General features: G+C 48.7%; 1 protein-coding gene across 1 annotated transcript in view; it reads left to right on the top strand.

Moving 5' to 3' along the window:
• The window catches only part of GALNT14 (polypeptide N-acetylgalactosaminyltransferase 14), a 96,613-nt gene that overhangs the window by 54,045 nt on the left and 24,082 nt on the right, over positions 1–18,486 (top strand). Inside the window, exons 3-6 of the mRNA XM_058021346.1 lie at positions 2,729–2,827; positions 10,993–11,060; positions 13,494–13,559; positions 15,430–15,551. Of these exons, the coding sequence (XP_057877329.1) occupies positions 2,729–2,827; positions 10,993–11,060; positions 13,494–13,559; positions 15,430–15,551 (355 nt within the window). The remainder of the gene's footprint in view (positions 1–2,728; positions 2,828–10,992; positions 11,061–13,493; positions 13,560–15,429; positions 15,552–18,486) is intronic.

The following is an 18,486-nucleotide window of genomic DNA, read 5'->3' as shown; positions in this document are numbered from 1 at the left end:
GCCATTAATTATAAACATCTGAGATGGGCCAATCACAGATCCACCTGTTGCATTCCACAGCAGCAGATAACCATTGTTTACATTTTGTTCCTGAGGCCTTTCAGCTTCTCAGGAACAAAAAATCTTAAAGAAAGATTTTTAATGAAAAGATGTCTGCGACAAAGCACCCAGGAGGAGGAGCCCTGGGAGGAAGATCCAGCAGCTCTGCCTCACCCTTTGCAGGCAGCTTCTGGTTTTGGAGAGGCAAGTCCCAGTTCTGGAGGGGTTTTGGAGAGGCAAGTCCCAGCTGTGGTGTGGTGCTGGTCACATATGGCGAGAGTCCCTGTAAGATCTGTGTATTAGATAAGTGGGTCCTAGTTGAGGACTCCAAATGAGCTACAGCTGCAAAGTCCTTAGTTGGGCAGCAGCTGTAGCTTGTGAAGGTAACTGGAATAAAAGGGGTGGGCTGAGAGCCCAGGAGGAGCCCCTGAGAAGCCACGAAGAACTGTGCTGCAGAGAAGAACTGCCTGGTAGAAAACCAGCCAAGAAGGTATGAACTTTAAGAATATGATTGCAACAGTATGGGACTTGAGAAATATGAAATACAACAATATGAATAACCACAGTCACAGAGGCGAAGCGAGGCTGGAGCTCCACAGCAGCATCATTCCTGTCCTGGGGATGTGACAAGCCTCACTAGACACGAGCCAGAGGTGAATTGCAGCTCTGGAGGTGCCCCTGTGTGACATTCCAGCTTCTCCCACACGCACACTGCCTGGTTGGGCCAGTCTGGTGCATCAGCATCTGGAATTTTAGAAGCAGGTTGTTGCTCAGGAGGAGCCTGAGCCAGCCTGCAGCAGCCCCAGCACTCCCACCCGTGGGAGGCACAGACACTCCCAGCTCCTGCTTTCTTTACCAGCTCCTGGGCTGTTGTAACAGCATAAGTAAAGTATTGATGACTTTGTATTTTCCACTCCCGCTCGTTCTCTGCCAGAAATAGCTTCCCTTGTTGGCTCCACAGAGCCCTGCTGGAAGTGGGTGGAAGGACACGCATCTGGGAGCCGAGTATAAATAGCACAGGCAGAGCAGCTGCCATCGTCTGTCCCTGCAGCTCCGCAGAGCAAACGGGAGCTGAGCCTGGGCATGGCAAAACCCAGCAGCAGCAGCAGCTTGGGATGGCCGGGCTGGAGCGGGACACTGGGTGGTGCCAGTGATGCTGCAGTGACCCAAGGGAGCAGCTCAGGGCACGACCCAGTGCTGTTCCATAATTCAGAAAGGCTCTGTTTCCAGCATCCCTGGGATGCAGCGTTGATGGATGAGGGTGCTGTCGCACGGGGCAGCGCTGCTGAACTTTCTCCTGCATATGGAATAGCTGCGCGGCCTCGGCGTCCTTTGGGATGGACTCAGAATTAGAATTGGCTCCAAGGTGAATTCCTGGTGTGGATGACTGTGCTGAAAGAGCAGGGGAGTAATGAGAAACCTGCTTTTGGTCAAGTTCAAGCAGGGTTTGGAAAGGGTTTTGAGTGAAACAATGAGAGAAAGCAGCAACTAATTTAGCGTGAGCTTGTAAATATTTTGTCCCACCCAAGATACCATTTTTTCCTTATCTTTGGAATTGTTTCTCCTGTTGTGCACTCTTGTTCACTTTGTAAATAATCAGAAATACAGTTTCAAAATTAAAATATGTAAAACCTCGTTTAAAATAGAGCATTTTGGCATTTGAGAGGTGCAACATGCTGTTCTGAATAGCATAAACCAGCAATATCTGGCTGCTCTTACGTGTTTTCTCCTCTCCATATCCAATTTAATTTTTCCATCTGTTTTTACTTCACCTTGCAGGTTCTGTGGCCCAGAATTTTTGGGGGAGTGAGCTGATGGTTTTTTGGAAAAGTGGTTGCTCAGTGCTCTTTCCTGCTGCATTTGAGGGGTGCTAGCGGTAGCAGTTGGGCAGTGACACAGGAGCAGACAAATGGCATGAGGATGGCAAGGGACAGGATGGCTGTGATGGAGAGCTCCTGTTGTGTCATCTTGAGACCATCTTAAGGGACTGATAGGGCCCTGGAAAGGGCAGCATGGATGTAAGGGGTATCTGGATTTTCTGAGCTGGGAATATATTGGTGTGGGTCTATAAAAGCCACAAATTTAATCAGCTAAAGGTCAAAGTAATTACAGAGTCTGTGACATTTCCTCCTGGGAAGGAGGCAGCAGGGACTGTGGCTGCAGCTGTGGGTTTTCACCTTCTGAAGGCTGGCTTGGAAAGTTTGAAATCCCAGTCTTCCCTGTAGTCTGGTTATGTAATTAAGGCGGAATTAATAAGGAAACAATCAATTTAGAAACAGAGCTTGGTTTACCTTGCAGCTGGCAGGTGGGAATTGCTTCCTCAGGAGGCTGAGAGTGAGGTGGAAGGGAGATGGAGCTGCAGGCATGCTCTTACCTCTCATGGTGCCATGAGCCAGGGGATGAGAGAAGCGCTGGTGGGTAGCTGGGAAGCACTGGTTAGAGGAAAGGGCCACCAGCTGTGTGCCTCCCTTCTCATCCCTTCCCATTAATGACAGTTCTTTGCTGCTTTAATCCTCAATGGCTTACTTGGCAGTTCCTGGATTCCTCTATAAATTATTCACACAAAAAATGTCTTATTTATTTCTTTGTAATAACGGCTGGAGACCGTTTACTGTTGGACTGTGCTGCCTGCCTCTGGCTTTGAATTCCAGCACCAGAATTCAGCCTTTTCTGCCTTCTCCCTCCCCAGGTGTACGACCTTGCACTACAGCCAGGACCTGCCGCCCACCAGCGTGGTCATCACCTTCCACAACGAGGCCAGGTCCACCCTGCTGAGGACAATCCGCAGGTAAGAGCTCCTGGGAGCCTCTGGTAAGAGGGTCAGTGGTCATCACAAATGAAAAAGGCAGAATCTGTTTGCCCTCACCACAGCAACAGGAGCAGACCTGCCAGCTGTGGTCTCAAATGGAGACTGGGAGAAATTAGCCTGAAAGCTGCTCTCTGAGAAGTAGGTTTTACAGTGGGATGCTCAGGGAAGTGAGGAGCTGTGCTTCCCTTTGCAGGGCCTAGCATGGGAAACTCTTGAGGGCTCATCAGCAGATTAGACAGAGTCTGGGCTAAGAGCTTTTCTATCCAGCTGGGTAGGAGTGCTCAGCTGTGTTTTGGCCCAGCTCTCTAGGGACAGCTATCATTCTATGGATATCTGCTCCAGCGCTGCTCTGTGAGCTTCTCCAGTGCCAGAAAGGCTTGCTAATTGAGAAGCCCTAATGACACACATGCAGAGCAGATTTTCAGGGAGGGTTTCTGTCCTCCTGCAGCCGCACGGTGCAGCACTCTGGGCATGAGGCCATCCCTTCATTTGTCAGTTTGTTCTTGGCTGTGTTTTGCTGTCGTGGATAGACTGAAGGCTTCATTTTTACTGCAGGCTTTTTGAAATCTGTGTTTAATCCCAAGGTGTGCCTTGAATTTGCAGGTTCTCTTGTGGGAAGGTTGTGTCCAGCTCTGGGCTGGTGGGTTGCTCTGTAGCAAGCCTGGGTGTGCTGTGCTCTGTGCCAGTGGTGCACATCTCATGTGCCCTGCTGCAAGTCTTGGCTTTTAAATTTAAGCCCTGGCATCCCCAGGGACCCCTTGCCATTGCTGGTGCTGGTCAGACTGGGGTTGCTGGTTAGGGGGAGGCTTCAGCTGTGCCCTGCTCACTGTCATGTCATTGCTGAGCTTTTCTCTCAGCATCCTTCTTCAGGTGAGTGTATCCAGGGCCACAAGTGAGTTTGACAGTCCTGAAATTGAATTCCTGCTCTGCTTTATGGTTTCATGCCCAATCCTGTCTCCCTGCTTCACACTCAGTAATCTGTCACTGCTTTCTCTCTCTGGCGTGTGTGAATTTTGGGTGACACTGATGCTTGGTGCTGTGCACCACCTCCTCAGTACTGGGCCTCCCCTTTCATCTTTTCAGTGCCTTGCATAAGTTTGCCATTCTCCAGAACCAGTTGTATTTGTAACAGAGGTGGCAAGTGCAGTCCTCTAGCTCCTGAAATATAACATGGGAAGAGCAGGGATGGATTTTAACCTCATTTTCCCTCGTAACTCAGCACCTGACTGTCCTGCCAGGAGTGATGTTGTCACATGAGAAATGTTAGACCCATGGTACAGCTCTTAGGCCTGGATCCCCCATATCTGGCTTCATTAGAGAACTGTTCATTGCAGTGATGGCAAGGTTAGAAGTACAGGTACATTGAATTTTTACTTCTTCCTTGAGGTGATTGTCCTTTGAAGTTTCTTATTTCCAGCATAGAAAGACTTTCTTTCTTGTTCCTCTTTTTTTCAATTTGCTTGGCTTGATTAATTGGCTTTACTGCCTTCCTTACCTGGTCGTGTGCGATTTTCACCACAGCTTTGCCCCTTTGCACTGCTCCTTCTCTCTTATGGGTCCTGGCAATTCCAGTGCTCATGCTTAATCTGTGGGGAGGTTTTCCCCAGCCCTGGGGCCCCTTCTGAGCCCTCTTTCTTGTAGGTTCATCTGCCTCTTTAGCCTCTGTGGGTTAATTTGCTGTGCCTTCTGACTGCTTGGGGCTTTTTCCCTCTTGCTCACCAAATACTTGGTTTAATTAGATCTTCCAGATGACTCCATCCCACAGTGGCTGTAACAACATGGATAATTTTCCTTGGCCATTTAAAACAAACTCTGTCCTCTTGGCAGTGCTTTGTGCCTTTTGGGGCATTTTGTGGCCAACTGCTTTTAGCATTGTGGTGGGTAAATTTGGCACCTCTTCTCCCTAGTCCATGTTTGCAGTGGTATAACCGAGGTGACAGACAGATGGACAGACTGAGGAACAGAGAGGTGATTTTTCCATAGCTGGTGGAAGATTCTGAGTTGCAACCTGGTTTCCTGAGTTCCAGTATGTTGGATTTTCCAGCCTCGTTGAAGAATCAGTGTTCTCATGTTAATTGAGATTCTCAGTGTTAATCACCCTGTCCAGGAGCAAGAGATAGGACAAAGGGACATTTCTTGGCTGGTCCAAAGCCATGGGTGATGGGGCACTGACCCTGCAAAAGGGGCACTCCCTATGTAAGCAGAGAGGAGAGCCAGAGGGAAGTGCTGCTTAGGGGAATGCCTCTTGCAGAAGTGACCACTTACTTGCTGAGCAGGGGGGATTTTGCTATTCCTGCAGTTTTCCTGGATGCTTGAGAGCCTCAGTGCTCCCCAAGTGCTGAGGCTGAACTGTGCTGCAGGCTCAGGGTGCTTCAGGCTCTTGGTAGGAACCAGCAACACGTGGCTTCCCTGGCACCCCTTAATCAGTTCACGTTGGGAGCGCTTGGGACAGTTCATTTATGGACATTTTGCGTTGTCAGAGTTATTGAGAGAAGCTGGTGGATTGTGTTGAATAATGAATTCATTTAAAAGTTTCGTGATCTTTTCTCTGACCATTTGCCAGCTGGAAGTAAAGCAAGGGGGAGAAAAAAAAAAAGAAAAAGTAAATTTATCGAAGGACCACATCTCTGGAAATGGTGAGGTCAGCATTTATAAATGCTTGTGAATATGTACAACTGTCCAGGGAGTAGGGGATGGGTGTCATGAGAAAGGGGAAATAGAAAACAGAAGAAGATGACTGAAAGGAGGAGATGGTCAATAGCAAAGTAGCTCTGGAGAGGTTTTTTTAAGGTTTTTTTTACTGTGCAGAAAGTCTCATTAGGTTGTTTCAACCACTGACTTTTTAACAAGTTCCTTTTCCCTCTGTGGTTCAGTTTTGTGTCTTTCAGTCCCTAAAACTGGTGAGAGTCTCCAACAGTGCATGAGATGGGACCATGTGAGTAAACACAAGGTGGGAAGGCAGGAGCAAGGGTGAAAATAAGCAATACAGAGGCATTTAAAATAAAAAGTAAAACCCCTCCAAAACAACAATTTCTTTTTTCTTGTCTTTCCATCCTATACTAGCCTGAATTTAGCAAGGGAATCCTAATCCTGTCTTGTGGATGACCTGCTGGGCAGATGGTGAGACGGTCCCGTTTACTCTGCTGAGTGGTTTTTATTTATTTATTCTTCAAACTTGCAGCTGGGGAGCTCAGGGCAGGAATAAGAAAACTTAAATTATTTACCTCTTGCTGACAAACCAAAACACATCCTTTGGCAGGAGTCCTGATGCAAGCGCTGTGAATACCACATCAAATATTTAGATCATTAATTAGCAGAGTGAATATCATGCCTTTCATTTTCCAGTGCTCATAGGTGAAAGAAGTGGTGTCCTGGGCAGCCAACACCTCTCACCCACCCCTCATGCCACTGCCTTGTCTCTATCCAGACACATCTGAGGCAGGGAGGTGACAAAGCCTCCTTGCTTAGGCACCATATGGAGTCTGTGCCATAACTGAAATGAGCCTGATTAAAGAAGCAAAAACAAGCCAGGTGTTGCACAGAAACTGTATATTTAGCACTTTGTGCTGACTATTTTTTCATTTCTTCTTTTCTTTTCTGCTTTTTGCTTAAACCCTGGACTTTTTTTTTTCTCTCTTAATTTGCTAATCATCTCTCGCGGTGACTGAGTACACAGCCCTCCGTGCGCTCTTACCTTTTGATGTTAACATAAGAGAACTCTTGAATTTCAAAGAGCTTGGTGGGTATTTGAAAGAATAAAATGCAAAAGCTGCAGTGTAATCAAAGCTCATTATGGTTATTCTTGGTGTGATGTCTTTCTTCCTACATAATTAGCCATTTGGGGTTGTTGAAGCAGTTCATTTTGGTGGGTATTTTCTCTCCATACTCAGTCTGATTTTGATAATTGTGACCCTTGGCCCTTTTCATACTTCATTATCCTCCCAAAGGTGTTTTTTCCCTCTCCCAACAAGTCCTAATATGTTGCCATGGAGAGAATTAACAGGTTCATGAGTTCTCAAGGATGGGTGTCCACAGTCACCTCCCTATAGCAAGTGGATGATGGCCAAAACCACCCTGACTTGGTCAGAAGGTCGAAATTCCTGCCTGCAAACATTTTCCATGTCTTACATGGTCTGGGTGACTTTTGCACTGGTATTCATTTGGAGATGAAATTGCTGGATCCAGTGCTTACCTTTTGGGTAGGTGGAAAAGGATCCCAGCAAATTCTTGAGGAGGATGAAAATTTAAGGTGAAATTCTCCATGGCTATGTGTGCATAAGGTAAATAATTCAGGACAAAGAAAGTTTCAGCATTGTCAAAAGATAATTCAGCAGCAAACCTGTTCTTATTAGGGTGAGTAAGCACTTTCTGGACTGGAGGCATGAGCTTTCATTTTGATGGTAACAGGTCTTTTGGCAATTTAAGGGAGAAAATGTTGTGATCTTTGGCACAGCAGAACTTAGAAACTGTTTTGATTTGTTCAAATATATCCATCACTGCAGTATATATCTACCTATGTTTGATTTCAGGGAAAGAAAATCTATAATAACAGAGGGACTTCAAAGCACTGTAATATTGTCTTCTGATTTTTCCCATATAAAAGGGAAAAAAAAGCCATGCCCAGACATAAAGAAAGGAAAGTATTAAAAAAAAAAATCAAAGCTGAGCAGAGGCACAAGTAATAGAAAAGCCAGCTTTGAATTTTTAAAAGAGCTTTTATGGTCTAGCTGAAAAAAAAAAAAAAAAAAAAAAACCAACCCAAAAACTGTAATGTTGAAAACGTGGAGGATTTGATGCCTCTTTTTCCCATCCTCCCTGGGGAGCGCTGCAGGAGGGGTGCTTATGTTGTGTGTTCACGGTATTATGTGGTTAATAGAGCACCAGGCAGAAAATGCACTGGAGACAGGAATTTGGCTTTGCTGGGCGTCTCTCTGTGCCTGCATCAAGTGGCCCCTGGCTTTAGCAGCAGTTTTGGGGCTGGCTGGGGTCAGTGCTCTGACTTGCAGGGGCAATAATGAGCTCAAAGTGCGTTGAAACAGCAGGGACCATAGAGCCTCTGGACTGCCCTCACCAGGGTGAGCTGTTCACTGGAATTTGGGAAAAGTGTTGTGTGGTGAGTGAGTCCCACAAGGGATTTGCTGGGAGGGGGGTGTGTGCCACCCACAGTGGTGGTGTCTGTCACTAACCCCATGGAAGGGTGACAGTTCATGGAGGAGACCTTGGAGATGGCCTTCCCTCATGGGTCAGCGTGCTGGCCTTTTCCCCCTTGCTCTGGTCAGTGCCACAGATGGACCTTGTTGGCACTTAGGGGTCATCTTCCCTGATTTATGGGGCGGGAGGCCCAGGCACAGAGTTAGCAGCAAATCTGGGGACAGCGGGAGCCTGCACTGAGCTGGGACTGGGCTGCGCCTCTCCTCATCCCAGGGCCTTGAAGGTGGTCCCTTGGAATGGAAGTGGCCCATTGGAGTGGGAAGGGTCATTGGAATGGAAGTGGCCCATTGGAGTGGGAAGGGTCATTGGAATGGAAGTGGCCCATTGGAATGGAAGTGGTTTCTTTTCTTCCATAGATGTTCTCTGGCAGGAGATCCTTTAAGGCACTGAGTACTGCCTAGAGCTCAGGCCTGAGCCTACACAGCCCAGTGCTTTGGTTGAGTTCTAATGGCTGGTACCAGCAAAAGCAGCAGAATCAGCCCCTTTGCAGCCACCTTCCCACAGAGTTTAGCCCTGCACTGCATTTCTGGCAGCCAGATCTTTAGGGGAGACCAGGCAGAGGCAGGCCTTGAATGTTCCAAGTTTCCCTCTGCCTCCTCCCCTTCCGCTCTCGGTGGGTTATTTATTTATTTTGCTGGCTTTTTTTACAAGCCTGCTTCTTTCCTGCAGGTTGCACAGAGTTAGGTTTCCAGGCAATCAACACTTGTTAAATATTCCACTGAGCATGATATTGCTCTCCTGTCTCTCTCCACTGATGCTCGGCTACGGTAATTTGCTGAACTCAGCTCTGGCGTACGGGGATTTCTAAGAAATAACAAGCCTATTAATAACAATAATTAAAAAACACTTGACAGGTGGAAACAGCACATCTAAATTGTTCTGTGTGCCCCAGTGGGAGGAGGAGCGCTGAGCCACTTTTTCCCAGTACTCCATTCAGGCTGTAGGTGTTAGAGAGGTGTTGTTTAACTCTGCTTGGCACAAGCCAAAGTGTTGGGGTGGCCACAGCAGCTCCAGGCTGTTGCTGAGGGGACAGCGGCCTTCTCTTCCTTCAAACCTTAGCATGCAAAGGCATCTGAAGTGGGGGAAAATAATGGTTTTTTTCCAAGATCCTGGGATTGTCTTTCCAGAGAAAGTAATTCTTGGAAGTGGTTTTTGAGGTGCTCCACAAGGGAGGTGCTAGGCTTACCTACTCTGGTCTGAGAGGAAACCTCCTTTTTACAGAGGATTTCTCCCCAAGGGAAAAAAAAAAACCAAAAAAACCCAAACAAACCACCATGGAGTAAGTATTGATTATATATGGAAGAAATTCTTTACTGTGAGTTGCTCAGAGAAGTTGTACATGCCCATTTACTTGAAGTGTTCAAGACCAGGTGGGATGGGGCACTGAGCCCTCTAGTGGAAGTTGTCCCTTCCCTGTGGCACTGGGATTAGAACTGGATGATCTCCCTTCCAACTCAAACCGTTCTCTGATTCTATGATTCTATGTCATGCATCTGCCTTGGGATGTCCTGTATGCCTCCAAAAAGAAAAATCTGGTTCAACTGTTTCTTTCTGCAGGCAGAAGGCACCTGGCAAAGGGGAACCCCCCCTGGGTGGGGTGGGGTGAGCTGCATTTTTTGCCAGCTGGTTCGATGGCTCCCAGGTTCCCTAGGGCTTCCCATAAGTAGCTCTCCTTACTGTGGTCTGGGCCAGGGATGTGATTTTTCCAGACTTTCAGGTGCTTTTTTTTTTTTTTTTTTTTTTTTTTTTCTTTTTTTTTTTTTTTTTTTTTTGCAAGAGTTTTGGGAGCTTGAGAGACTGAGAGAACCTGTTAATAAGGATCTGGCAGGGGATCAGGGGCTGAAAGATTGTTATGTGGTTGGGTGACTGCCCTCCTGTGCCAGTGGGAGGTCTGAAGATCTGAAATTTGGGGGGATTTTAAATGCTTTGTGGAAGAGGAGCCGTGCTCAGGATGAAGGCAAAGAAGTTTAAATGCTGTGAAAGCCTGTACCATCTGACTGGCATTATCAAAGCCCAACCAAAGCACTTAGGAGGCTTTTGGGATGCTCTGGGGCTTCTGCTTCAAGCAGCTGGCCTTGACCCTTTGCTGGGGCAGGATTTTAAGCATGTGTAATAGCAACTGCAACTCCATGTCCTGCGTGTCAGGGTGACTGCTGCACTGCTGTTTATTTGAGATTAAATTGCCGGAGCCAGTGCAACCAATCCACGACCTCTGCACCGTGAGAGAAAGGGAAAGAACAGGTCTAGATTTTTTAATAATAACAATAATAACCTTTGGTGGCTTAATTAAGGGAAGATTTTAGCTTTGAGCCACGTTTCAGTGTTTGTCTACACGGAGGGAGCTGTGAACCACATCCTCCTGCCTCTCTTTCATTACCTGGGCGAGCTCCAACCCTGCTCTTATCCTCTCAGCAGCCTCTGCAACACAATCAGCCTGTGGATAAAAACAGGAGTTGTCCTGCCACAGCTGTGAGCCATGTAAAGATGGGTTTGAGCTGAGTAATTTTCTCTGTGTTGGCCCTGCTGTGGCTGGACACCATATCATTAGCCCCAGAGGAGGTGGAGAGGTGATGGCAGCTTTGCTGTAAGTCCAGTTAGGAATCTTGGTCCAATTTAGGAAAAAAAAAAAAAAGCCAGCTTTTCCTGGCTTCATGTGGGGCTCTGCTTTTGCTCACAAAGGTGAGAAGGGTGAATCTCAGCTATTTTCTAGGAGTACAGAGCACTTAGCTCCTAGATCAGGCTACAGGGTGATAGCCAGGCACTGTAGATGACTGGGGGGTGGTTTCTGAGTTATCTAGTATATCCTTTGTGGAAATCCAAGCCTGGTCTTCTGTGCTTTGGCAGGGGGTCAGTTCCTTGGCTTTTCCATTCCATTTGCTGGCTTGTTAAGTTGGTCAAGCACTGTCATGGATTTTTCTCTCTTCATCCCTCAGCGTGCTGAACCGCACCCCGGTGCACCTCGTCCATGAAATCATACTCGTGGATGACTTCAGTGATGACCGTAAGTGACCCTTTCCCTGTTAAAAGCAAAGGGCCCAAAAGCCTGGGAGAGACTGGGATTAGCACTGAGGCAGGGGAGAGTTAGTTTGCTGGAGTGGAAGGAAATTTAAAGCTCTGTAGCTGTGAAGAGCAAACCCCGCTGTGCTGGGTTTGCATCGCCACGTGTAGAATTCAAATTCCAGATGATCCAACCTCTTCCCACGAAAATAATGCAAGAAAAGCTCTTGGCAAATCGTTTTTATGCCCAGCAGACGTGAATCCAATCCTTACACGGCTGTATCCCACCACAGCTGCAGCCAGGGGCAGTTCTGGGTTGGCACCACTGGAATTCCACAGGACAATGGCAGTCTGACCCTCTTGACCCTATGTGTATATTCTGCATACATTTATGTAGGTTGTCAGCAATTCTTGATTTTTATTTTTTTTTTTACCTTCTTTTTCACTCTTGGAAAGAGAGGACTCCCTGCATGGGTTTTCCCATTTCTGAGGTGCACCATAAATAGCATTGTGCACCACACAAACAGCCCACATCCTCCTGCTGTTGCCTCCCAGTTAATAGTGTGACTCAAGGGAAATCAATAGCTCTGGTCTCCACTAGAAGAGAGCTGAAGCCCCAGGGGCTCCCAGGGAACAACCCCTGCTAAAGACCTTGCCTAGTTTGATGGGAGAGCTGAAGATCTAAGTGCTCAAAAAACACTGTCTCAGGCATAAAAAGGATGATAAACTGGCTGAGTGGTCTGTGGCACTTATGTTTCAAGGAGCTGCAAAATAAAGCTGTTTACTTGGAAACGTGAAAACAAAGCCAGATAGGTTTCTTTTAAGAAATGGATCTGGGCTTTGCTCTTGGATGTTATAAATAGGCACTGCCGCGGAGAGCATTAGGGACAGATTTCACACAAGACCCACTTCTTGGCACTGGGAAGTTGCTGAAGCTAGGGGAAGGAGCTGCTGTGACTGTGGTGAGCCCTGGAGCAGCTCCAGCACACGGGGCAGGCAGGCTGGGCAAGTCTGGGATCTGGCAGAATGGCTGTGAAGGGGAACAGGAGCAGTTGCAGGGACTGGAGCTGCCCTGCAGAACAGCAGAGGGATTTTTGGAGGGTGTAGGAAGTAAATGGCAAGTATTTGGCTAAATTAGGCAAAGCATTTGCCTTCCTGGGAGGAGGCAGCTTTGTAGGAGCACAGCTCCCCTGTCCCAGCAGGGCTGGGTCTTAACTCATCCCAGGGCACCAGAGGGGTTTCCTGTGTAACTTAGGGCAGCCCCTCAGCTACTCAGCACTTCTCAGCTATCTGACATCTTTGCTGTGATAGTCTGAGCCTGCTGGCATCTGCTCTGCATGCATTTACATAAAATACACGCATTTGCATAATGCACTACACACACATGGTCAGTTTTTTCCCTGCAACCCACCCCAAGCAATTAGTGCTTTTATCTCGTGCCCAGTTGTGTCTCATTTCTCACCTCCCTCTGCCTGCTGACCTGTTATTCACTGGGATGCAGTTCTCCAGCACGTGAGTTCTCACTATCCCCAGCAGGTTTTCACTGTGGGTCCATAGCCAAGCCCTGCCACTTCTGCTGCCCTGTTCCAGCTCTGTCCTGGGTGTGGGTACAGTGATCTCTTGCTGACAGAGATTTCTGGAGGGGGTGACGGTGCTCAGGGTTGAGTGTGTGGGTTCAGGGGCTGGGCAGAGGGGATGGGGCACTCACCTCTGTGTTTGTAGTGCTGAGGAAGAAGAGGCAGAGGAGTGAGAGGTGAGGTATACCCATCACAGCCCCTTCCACCTCTACACACCCACACTATGACCTCCACAACCCATGAATGATGGTTACACCTGACATCCTCCACTCTGCAGAAATCTGGGTGAGGACAGATCCTGGAGCTGCATGTAAGCTTGCAGGACCTCCCTAGCTCAGGTGTAGGTGGCTGTCAGGCCTTTCTGCCCCATGGAGCTCTTGCCCAGGGCGTGAGGAGCCCCCAGCTGCTCCACAGGACTCTCTTTGAGCATCCCTTTCTCCTTGCTGAAGGCTCCAGGCCACCACAGGAAGCGCCTGCCCCGCCAGGCAGACACGCATCAACAGCTTGCGCGTTGCTTTGCAGCTACCAAAAATAGTCATTTGCATTAATGTGCAGAAATTTAGATTCTGACCCGAACCACAACTTTTCTGTGCTGATTTTAGAGCATAATTCAGCTGCTCTCAGTGCAAATCTGCTGAATTTACACAAGTTCTATGAAAACTGCTGCTCTGCCAGCCAAATTTATGCTCCACGAACTGAGGGGCGAGGCTGTCGTGACCCAGCAGCTCCATTTCCCTAACAAACCATCAACCAGAACAGGACAGGGTCCTCTCCCCTGCTGCCAGTGTCTCCTGGGAGTGCCCATTTCTGCTGCCAGAGGCACTGTGGAGGTGACTTGTCCTCCCTTTGTGTGTCCCCAGCTGATGACTGCCGCTTGCTGGGCCAGCTGCCCAAGGTGAAGTGCCTGCGGAACGGCCGGCGGGAAGGTAGGAGCTGCCTGCCCTCAGCCCACGTGGGAAACACGGATTTTGGGAGGTGGGAAACACACATTTTGGGAGGTGGGACGCTCATGGGGCCATGGGGACCCCCCTCCATGCAGTGGTCAGCAAGGAGCTCAGTGGCTCCTGGGGATAAGGGGGACCCTGATTAAGGAAAGTGTGATAAAGAGCTGGGATTTGAAATGGATCTCCCCTCTCTCGCTGAAAAAGATGGGGCTATTAAGATTTCCAGTGAGGCTCAGCTGTAGCTTATTAGCCAGAAAATTAGAACAGGCAAAACAAAGCCCCGGGTCTTATTTGTAAAGATGTTAGCTCTAATGAAAAAGAGAAGATCTGCTCCTGCTGCTTCTGTGGGATTTTTTTGGTAATAATTAATTATATTTGAGAGATTAAGAAGGGCTATATGGAGGATGAATGCATGTCCTACTGGACTGCTGCTGGCAACCTTTGGAGACATCTCCCCATTCCCCATAGCCTGAATGTGTTTCAAATCCTGGTTTGCAGTATTAGGATAACTAAAGACAAAGAAGTTTTTTGGTGCTGCAAATCCAGGGTGTGCATCCAGGTCAGTGTTGGGTTGAGGAGACTGAGGAGTGGAACAGGTTCTTTTCTCTGAGGATTCTTTCTGCAGAAGGTTTCAGCTCTGCAGGCCTGGTGACAGGGTGGCATCAGGCCCCATGGGTGTAAGAGACATTCTTGCTTTAGCTGGAGATTAAGGGAGATCTCCATAGACCTGCACCTCCTCCTCACCTTTCTCCCCTGCCTTATGAGGGTACTACATGTGTGCTCATCTCCAGCTCCTGAGGGACCTGCAGTTATTGGTGCTCTATAAATCAGCCACAGTGTGGGAGCTCAACCTTACCTTGCTGAGTTCATCACTTAAACTGTGTCCCCCAGGGGCTGCCAGGGTTTGGGAAGGGCAAGGGTCGGTGAAGAAGAGCATACCTACACACAAGATCTTAGGAGTCACAGAGAGAGATACAGGGAGATACAAGTCTGCATTGCAGGAGGAGACCTTGGCAAATTCTGGATGCTCCAGGCTTTGTTCACGTGTTCCCTCTCCAGCTCAGAGGCTGTTGCTTAAGCCCTTTCCCCTAAGGAATTTTAGTATGAAAGTCAGTGACCTCCTGCATGAACCTGATGTGTAACTGTTCCCTGAAATCCTGTCTCTTTATCTGCCCATGTGTCCCCTTGTATTGCCACTATTTCTCCTTCATAAAGATGTTCTGCTCCCCTTGAGTCACCTGTTTCTCCTCTTGTTTGATGTGTGCAGCAATCCATTCCCATCTCCAAATGATTTCAAATTCACCATCATGACCCTGATAAGTCAGGCACCTTGAAAAGCCAACCCTCTTTCCTTGGTGGAAAATGTGTTCCCATTGAGCAGTGCCCTCAGGGTGGGACAGAGATCTGGGGATCACTGGGAAACAAAAGGGGTTGCAGCAGGAAAAATTAGTAGTCTGGGAAAAGCTTAATTCTGGTAGGTGTTCCCACCCCCAATTCCTGTGTCCCATTCCCCACTGCCTCACATCTGTGTTGAATTTGTTGCCTGCAGAGGGACATGAAAGCATTTTGACTCATGCTTTGTCCCAGAAGGTGACAGCAAAATTAATTGTGCAAACTACATATTGGCATAAATGCCATTAATCAGCAACCTTGGTGGAGCCATTTATTTCTTTGGGGATCTTAGGAAATGCTTGGCATACCTTGCAGCACCAGAAAGGAGGCAATGAGCCTGGGCCATGCTTTATCTGGGTGGGATTTGGGCAGGGTAAAACCAGGAGAAGCACGAGTGGAGGAGGCTGGGGATGTGACCCAGGTGTGTGGGGAGCAGCTGGCACGGTGTGTCCCTGAACAGGTCTGATCCGATCCCGAATCCGAGGGGCAGACGTGGCCACGGCAGGTGTCCTGACCTTCCTGGACAGTCACTGCGAGGTGAATAAGGACTGGCTGCTCCCCCTGCTGCAGAGGATCAAGGAGGTGAGTGCTCCTGAGACACCAGAGTCACCCTCAGGGGATGCATCCCCTTGTCCCCCTCCTCTTCCTCCTCCCAGTGGGCATGACCATCCCACCATAACCAACTGCATGCAAGCATCCAAGTAAGGGGTACAGAGAGGCCTTTTGGGGTACAAAGAGGCCTTTTTGGGGTACAAAGTGACCTTTTCTGGTCTTCCTCCACCCAGCAGGCAGGTGGGGTGTGTGTGTGGCTGGGGGAGCACGTGGGTGGGTGGGACAAGGTGTCTCTGGGGCAGTGGGACTCTAATGGGCAGGCACAGGTTGAGTGGTGGTAGGGGAATACGTGGGCAGTGCTCCAGCAGAGATTTTAATTAGGCTCATGTAAAATGCTCAGTGATGATGATTTAAGGGAGTGACGGCTCCTTGAATAGGGGCCGAATTTAATTTCATGCAAATTAAGCACTAATAAATTGATTTAATAGGATTTAAATTCTGCTGATTTCGGAGCAGACAATGACATTCCCCTTTCTGTGGCGGTGTCTCTCCTGCCAGACGTGCACACAGAGGCTGCTGGCCTTGTCACTCGAGTCAGGGGAGCTCTGTGCCCTGACTTGCTGGCAGCAGAGTGCAAGGGATTGATCCACCATCAGCCAGGGTGTGGATGCACCATCCTCATCCTTTCCCTTCACCCTCGCTACACCTCTGGCTCCTGATGGCCACTGTTAATTACTCAGCAATTTTATAGCTCCTGAGTTGCATTGACATAAGGGCAGCTGAGGTGGTGGGTCATGGAAAAACGTGCCTGGCTGGTGTTCACAGTGCCCCTCACCTAAGGCATCCTGCTTTTCACACCTGCAGATGTGGCAGCTGTGATGGCGGGGCTGTGCATCCCCTCTGTGTGTCAGCAATGGGACAGGGGCAGGGGGCACAGCACCAGGGCAGGTCCCACCCCACACAGGTGAGGGCAGTCAGTGCTGCTGGCAGTCATTGCACAGCCAGCACTGGAGAGATCCCAACCTCAGCTTGCAGCCTGGGCCACAGAGCTGCAGATAGATGGAAATGTGATGGAAATGGGCTGTTCATATCATTGATCATGGCTCTGGTAGAGTTATGAGAACACATGCTGTGACATCCCACTGGAGCCTCATGGCTTGCCTGTCCAGACTGGGATTTACTACTAAGCTTTACAGCATCACTTGTTCCTCTGGGCTTTTTAAAGGCAGGCATTCCCTGCTTTGTGCCAAAGCCCTGCTTGTACTTCAGTAAGGAGTATCCAGAGCTTTTGATGTGTTTTGTCAGGAGAAGGGCAGTGAAGGCAGCAGGAAGGGAGTTGGCAGATCTGCTTTCCCACCCAGCTCCAGGACAGTGCCCCATGTCCAGCATCCACAGGATGGGTGAATATGAGTGCCATGTGCAGCATCACCAGAGCATTTCCAGTGCCTTGTGGTCTGAATGCAGCATCAAACACACACATCACCTCTGTAAACTCCTCTGGATTGAATCTTTCCCCAGCTGGAAGTAAGGCAGTCTGTGAGCTTGCCCTGACCTTGCCCAGCATCTTGCAGCCTCAGGCAGCAGGGGAGATGTACTACAAAGGGTGCTGAGGAACCTGCAAAGCCAGAGGGGTCCTGCATGCCTGCTTTTTAACTGCTCACAGAAGCTGCAGGATAAGGGCAGAGTTCCAATCTCCTTCCAGGCCCACTGTACCCCTCCCTGCCAGCAGGGTTAAGGTATTGATCAGTGAAGTGTATGAAATGTTACTGCTGCCACCTTCAGGCTGTGCTCTAGAGATGGGCTCCCTGGCCAGCTGCTCCATGAGGATCAGCTGCCTGGGAGGAGCATTTTTTGACTCCGTTGCTCCCAGGAACAGCCTGTTCTGAGCTGATGTGCTTTAAGTTCCAAGCAAACGAGCGGTGAGTGCCTCAAAGCACACCCATCACTTCTGCCACCACAGCCCAGTCACCCCGCTCTTGGCTTCTCTTATTTTCTCAGCCAGAGCAGCCGTTCCTGCCCCTTTCCATGGTGGGAAGTGCCAGAGCCCATGTGTGCCACTGGGAACCCATATCAGGCTCCACCTCGAGCTTTGCCTGCAGCTGATCATGGTTTTCCCCTCCTCTGGTGGGCATGGGCAGCACACAGCCAGCACATGGATTTGGAAATAAGCAGGAAGAGCAAGTGATGGAGAGTGGGGGAAAGAGAGAGGGCCTGGGGGATCCCAGCCCTGTCCCTGTCCCAGGGAGCAGCAGTGATGGTCAGTGTCTCACACCAGCATGCTGGGAGTGTGGGCCTGGGCTCTTATTTTTGCTTATGGAACAAATATCTCTAAAGTCATTAATGGTGCATTTCAACCAAGTAACTTTTCTAAAAATGTAGTTATCTGTCCCGAGGTATTTTTACAGTATGACTCAACAAGCTCATCCCAAAACTGGGTTTGCAAATGGGATGGACCAGTGAATGGTGACCCACCCCACTCCCAGCTCAAATACCCCCAGTCTGGTGCTTTCCTGGGAAAAAGGAGACCCATGAAGGGCAGCCTGCCTAATCTTTGCCTAATCCTGCCGTGGGGCCAGAGCAGCAACTGTGGCCCTTTTTGTTGTCCATTACAAGATCAGGAAGGTAGAGGCTGAGAGCCACTCTGCCCTTCTCCAAGGCTGAAATGTAACTGTTATCTTCAGGGGCATTTTCAGAGTTTTTTTCTGTTGGTTTAGATCCATACATCATACAGTGTGTTTGAGAACAGCATTGCAGAAATTAATGCTCAGGTTTGTGAGAGAAAATTGAAGGTTTGGCTGTTGTTAATATTAACATGCCCTGGTATGGGTGGGTAGCAGAAAAAAAAACAGAAAGATGAAGCTGCCTATAATAAGATCTGGTGCTCAGCCCAAAATAAATCATAGCAACAGCACTGTGCTCTTGAGCATGCCGTGCTTTTCTTGTGAGGGTCAGAGAGACCTTCATG

The sequence above is a fragment of the Melospiza georgiana genome, chromosome 3, assembly GCF_028018845.1.
Source record: "Melospiza georgiana isolate bMelGeo1 chromosome 3, bMelGeo1.pri, whole genome shotgun sequence".
Lineage (NCBI taxonomy): Eukaryota > Metazoa > Chordata > Aves > Passeriformes > Passerellidae > Melospiza > Melospiza georgiana.
Note: the sequence above shows the minus strand (reverse complement) of the source record. Positions and strands in the feature narration are given on the sequence as shown.